A 6,148-nucleotide genomic window follows, 5' to 3' on the forward strand; every position below is an offset into this window, starting at 1 on the left:
GGCCGTACGGCCAAGGGTGTCTGTAATGTGATTCTTGCCATACGGTAGGTTGGTCGTCCAACAAGGGAAGAGGCTAACGGCAATGGAAAAGGGGAGGCCTTGCCTTGTGGCAGGTTGGCTGTACGACAACGGCAATGATGGTGAGCTACCGTACGACATATTGGCAAGGGTAAGGGCAAAACATGGCAAGGTGAGGCGAGGTGTGTCGAAGTGGGGGCGAGGCGTGACAAGACACACAATAAGACATGACACATAACGAGGCACGACACACGGTGAGGCATGGCACATGGAGAAGCACAAGACAAGGAAAGTACCCAGCGAGGCACATCGCAAGAATGTTGTATCTCCGTTTCGGAGATCTTGCCACATATCTGTTTGCTTTTGGAGGGGTCACGCCTTAATATATTAAATAAATAATGTATCTGAGAATCGAGAGCTAGCATATTCATTTTGTTAATGTTGTTGCTTCGTGTGTTCACCATTTTTTGTTGACAAATGAACTCATGCTTGGAGACACAAAATCTGTGACTGGCATTTCGTTCGCTCTGATTTTTCAAATTCAATTATTAGCAAGTTTTAAAAGAAAAAAAAATTAGATTAAGCATAAAGCTATTAAAATTACTATGCGAAAAAATATATGTGAAATTATGAAGTTACCTCATGTCAATCGTTATGCACGGTAGACTTATTTTGTCAAACATAAAAAACATTGATATGTCATTGAACACCAATAGAATGAGAATCGCAGAAAGATTCTTGCAAACCTTATCATTGATTACGCCACGGTTCCCAACATCGATCGGTTGGCGTGTTGTGTTAGAAATTGAAACTTTAGCAGGACTAGAGCGTATGAAATAGCTTTGTTTATCATCGTAGGTTCAGCGCACTATCTTTTTTAATGTAACAAAACTTCACTTTTTGTCAAGGGCATTTCACTTTTTCAAGAACAAATAAAATATTTATTTAGTATCTTTAAGAGCTAATAAGTAATAACTTCGGGCTAAAGTATAAAAATAAAAAGAGAACGATAATATGATTTAATTTTAGACTACATACATATCCAAATTTGTCATACATCTTCGAAATAACTACATACATATATGTTTCGCTTGAACATCTACGCAAAAAGGAGCCTGATTTAACCCAATAATATCCTATACAAAACCATATAACAAGTAGCTCATATTATGTCACAGCAAGTAAAGGTAACATAAAGTTGAAGCGCATCATCATATATGCTACAGCTATTTCACCTGAACATCGATTGGAATCAACATGAAGTCTTTCTGAATTCTTTTCTTTTCAACAAACGGGCTTGAACCCGTCGGAATTTTCCATCAAAGCCCTTCCTTCTCACGGCACATTTGCTGTGGCAGTGCCCGTGGATCAGATAAACACTGCATTTGTCGACATTACATACTCTCAAACCCTGCAAGAACAAAATAATAAAAATAAACTGATATCACATATGAATTAAAAGAACTAATATTTTTTTGCTTCTAGTTTTTCTAACCATCTTTGCTTGAGGTTTCTTCTGCTTCAGCCGATCCTGGTCCGGGCCGAGTCATCACATCGGAGGACTCGCCCTCCTGAGACGCATTGCTAGCCGACGCTGAGCCCGACTCGGGAACATAGAACGAGCTCATGCTCACACTCACACTCGCCACCGTTCGTCTCTTTGCAGACGAAGACCCGGCCGTGGAACACAACTCCTCCTCCGGCCTCGTCGTCCCCTCTGCCACCTCAGCGGCAAGGCTCTGCTGCGGTGGCCTCTTCTTATTGGCCGGCTCGTGGGTGCCATGCCGGAACGACGGGACTCTCTGGTCGTTGGAGGAGTAAGTATGGCATGACGCCAGGCCCATACCCTTGAGGACGACCTTCGGGATGAGGTTGGAGTTGTCGACAACCTCTTCCTCGTCACGCCCGGCAGCCTCGAGCTCCCGCATCTTAAAGATGGCCGCGGTTAGGCGCTCACGAGCTGCGTCGATCTCGATAATGGGCTTCGGGTAGTTAAGGCCCAAGTCCACCCCTGAGGCCCTTAGTACGTACTCGGGGGCATCCCACGGGTGGTGGATCCACTCCACCGGCAGCCTCGCTAGCTCCGGCAGCCACTGCCTCACGTAGCCCCCATCCGGGTCATATTTCGAGCCCTGAACCTATCAAAACCAAAAAAAAAAAAAAAAAAATTGGCTATGGAAAAAAATACACAGCGTGTAAAATGTCAGCTGTATATGAAATGTTGCACGAATTGGTAGAACTTTCTTTTTCCCTAATAGTCAAGTTTGGAACAAAAAAACATCACCATGCAGAGTATATCGTGAAGAATAACGAACCTCGGGGCTATCGAGGCGCTCGAGGTCGTGGCCGTCGGGTAAGCTACCAGAGATATACTGCCATCCGAGGATGTCGCTCTCGAGGTCAGCATCGAGCAGCGTGTCCCAAAAGTACTTCATCCCCCACCGCCACGGCAGAAGCAAGACCTTGACACAGAAACACGAAACGATCACCCTGACTCGGTTGTGGATCCAACCGGTGGCCCACAACTCCCTCATCCCCGCGTCCACAAGAGGGTACCCTGTCCTCCCCTGCCTCCATGCCTTGAACCTCCCGGGGCTCGTCTCCCACGGAAAAAACCTCAAATTGCTCACCAATGACCGCTCGTGCGTGAACGGGAAGTTGAAGCACAGATACCTCGAGTACTCCCTCAGCCCGATTGCCCTCAGAAAAACCCCTGCGCCCTCCCCTTCCTTGGCGTAGACGCAGCGAAACACCCTCCTCACACTGACCTCCCCGAAATGGAGGTACGGCGAGAGCATTGATGTGGCCGCTCCAGCCAGATTTTGCCTCGCGACGGAGTATCTCGCCAGGTGTCGCTCCAGGAACTCGGATAGGGCCCGCTCCGCATTGGCCCACCCGGGAGACCATGCCCGGCCCAGCAGCGCGTTGCTCGACTTCTCCGCATCATCCTCGAGCCCCAACTCCTCCACCGCCACTGATTTCTGGTCTCCAGTGGCTGGGGTGAGGCTACGTGGCGCTGCCGCCACCTCTGGTAGCGGCGGCAACCGAAGACATTCCTCCCAGAAGGAGTTGAAGGTCGTGAAGGCGTGGCCAGCTTCATCGTACACTTCCCATGGCTCGAACACCAAATCCGCGTTGAAACTTTGCACTGCCACGCCCATCTCCGTCAGCTTATCCTTTAACTCGTGGTCCCGAACCAAAGACATTGGATCTGAATCACACACACAGAAATCTCAATTCCCACTTCAATTCAATCGTCTCTGGTACTGTTGCAAATTAAAAGTTATAGATAAGACAGACAAAAGAGCGCAAAGGGGAAACAGCGCATCACGTACCATAGAGGCGGTTGAAGACGACTTTGGTGGCGCCGGTTTCGGCGACGCAGTCGAGGAGAGCCTGAAGAGTAGAGTGCGCTTTGATGAGAGCGAGGTCGGCGCCGAGGGAGCCAAGAGAGCAAGCCAAATGGGCGAGGGATTGTTTGAGCCACCACCGAGAGACTCTGCCCGGACGGTACTGATCCTCTTCTTCCGGGCACCATATGAACACCGGGAAAACTTTTCCTTCCTTCGCAGCGTTGGCTAAAGCAGGGTTATCGTCGATCCTCAGGTCTCTTCTGAACCACACTACTGTCTTGTTCTCATCCATGATGATGATTATTAATATTGCATAATTTAGATCAGCAGAGTGTGCCTAAAAAGTTCATCTAAATCTGCTTCTTCTTTTGAATGTGTTCACCTAACTTGAAACCGAAACCCAAACCCCACCATTAAGTTTCTTTGGATGAAAAGAATAGGTCAACGTTTGCCTTATAACGAAGGTTTTATCATATATATGTGCATCGGTTTCTTCTATGTCACGTAATATAGATCAGAGTTTATCTGACTTTGGAGTTTGGACAATGGATCTGAGACGAAAACCAAAATTACCTAACTAAAAAAAAAATCAATTAAAGAATATCATCTATAGCACACCCAATCTATGTTTAGATTTTGTTTTTTGTTTTTATATTTTTTTTAAAGAAGACATAACAAAAAGGAGCATAACAGAATCCGACAAAACAAATGCCAAAAATGAAAAATAAAAGAAGAAAGGTCTTGACTCTTCTGAAGTCTGACAAATAACACTGTTCAAAAACTCGAACTTTTATTTTGTTTTGTTTTTTTTTGTTTTTTTTTTTTTTTTTTTGAGGGGCTCGAACATTTGTTTGATTGGTGATTATCTACAGTTTTGATATTCTTTAAAGAAGATAATTACACATGAGAAAAAAAATACTATCTATACTGCTATACCAATAATACATTTATACAAGTATACAACCAAGAGACTCCTGTTTAGTACTACTCATGCGTTTTAAGGCATACCACTTTTGTCTGCACAATCCACACTGTCTGATAAATAAAAAAAATTAATAAAATAAAAAAATTAAGGCCATGTTTGGTATTCCTCTCAAAAACAATTTTTTAGTTTTTGAGTTGAAAAAATTGAAAACAAAAATTGAAAACATGTTTGGTATTCCTCTCAAAAACAATTTTTTAGTTTAATTCACTCTCTCTCTTCTCAGCATGCCACTTTTGTTTGCAAATCCGTCTTTCTTTTCTCTTAGCTTAAACTTAATGCAACTATGTGGAAATCCAATTCATTATTTGTTAATTTACGAGCTGAGTAATATATGCGAGATCACATGGGACAACTTGAGAGAGTGACATTATGGTGGGTAAAACCTTCTGGGAGTTTCGGTGAAGCCCCACATTATGGTGGGTGAAACCTTCGGGAGTAACATATTCTAATATTAAATTTAAAATTTAAATCATCCATAACATGCTATATAGTATAATGAGATTGATCAACATAGAATTGAATTGTCTCAAATCTAACTTTTCTTTTTCCTCTTTTTTACAATTTGTAAATAATAAAACTTTATATTTCATTTTACATTTGATGTTCCACTATTCATTCTTAAGGTCATTTTGAATTTTGTTAATAAGTTAACTTGGCTATTTACAAGATATTATAGAAAGGTGAGCTATATCCCAATTTATTATAATCGTGTGGCTATATTACTTAAAAATAGTGCAGATATCACACCAAATAATATTTTCATCTCTAACCTACAATAAAATTTCTCACATTAAAAACAATTTTTTTTTTTATACTTTTCAATATTACTTAAAACTACTAAACGCGTTTTAAAATGGTTGTTCAAATAGTGGATGAAACAACTAATTGTTTTAACAAGATTAAATAAATCAACAATAAAACAAAAAGCAATAAGCAATAAGCAATAAGCAATAAAAGACACAGAGATTTAGTAACCCTATTTGGTAATAAAATACATACTGAGGAGGATGTTGTCGCACGAAAATGAACAACTATTTAAAACCTCGGGCGGTTCGATCCAAGGCCGGACCAAGTGATCGCACCCGGGCCAAGAGTGTGAACTCGATAGTCTCGAGCTAGGGTTTTTTCCGATCAACCCGCCTCTCGGGAGAGGTAGGGGGTGAGGAGGAGGAGTGACCGTGCCTTGGTTGTCGGCTGCCTACGTACCCGTGCGTGGGATCAGGTCAGAACGTAGTTCAAGCGTGTGTGACGCAATATAAGGCTCGGAGCCTTGGTGGAGAAGCGTGCTCGACGAAGGAAACGGGGCGCGAGGAGTCCTCGGCAGCGTCTCAGAACTTCGGAGATCGCGTACGCGTCTAGCGTGTTAGACGCGCAAGGGTAACTCTAGTTGAGAACCCTAGGGGCGTGCTTGAGCACCGGAGAACGTTCGGTCAGAGGGAGCGACGTCCGGGAAGTCCCCGTGAGTGCTTCGGAACCTCTGAGAACGAGGGAGAGAGAAGAGAATCTGCTTCAGGCCAAATGTGGCATCCAGAGAAGCAGAGAAATCGAGCGTGTCGATAGGAGATGAAGAGAATTATTGGATATTTTGGGATGGCTTTTCCCCTCAATGAGATAGGGTATTTATAGGTGTTTGGGAGCCTTAGAAGGTCCCTTTTTCGTCCATGTGGGACTAGGATCGCGCATGCCATCAAGTGGAGGCGCACGGCGTGCGCGCCGCACAAACAGCGGCGCACAACGCGCATCGCGCGGCGCGCGGCGCAAGGGGCGCGGCGCGCGTGTCACCGGGCGCGGC

The 6,148-nt window shown here is 44.2% G+C and overlaps 1 protein-coding gene across 1 annotated transcript; it reads right to left on the bottom strand.

Moving 5' to 3' along the window:
• Positions 1-1,010: 1,010 nt before the first annotated feature.
• Positions 1,011-4,013, bottom strand: CRY2 (cryptochrome 2). The gene is made up of 4 exons (XM_089617139.1): positions 3,354-4,013; positions 2,334-3,229; positions 1,514-2,156; positions 1,011-1,429 (listed from the first exon to the last, which is right to left on the bottom strand). The coding sequence occupies exons 1-4, from the start codon at positions 3,661-3,663 to the stop codon at positions 1,413-1,415; spliced, it is 1,866 nt and encodes a 621-aa protein (XP_089473265.1). The 5' UTR covers positions 3,664-4,013; the 3' UTR covers positions 1,011-1,412.
• Positions 4,014-6,148: the final 2,135 nt, after the last annotated feature.

Source organism: Urtica dioica, chromosome 6, assembly GCF_054948205.1.
Source record: "Urtica dioica subsp. dioica isolate 48M chromosome 6, U.dioica_male_clone48M_v1_H2, whole genome shotgun sequence".
Classification (NCBI taxonomy): Eukaryota; Viridiplantae; Streptophyta; class Magnoliopsida; order Rosales; family Urticaceae; genus Urtica; species Urtica dioica.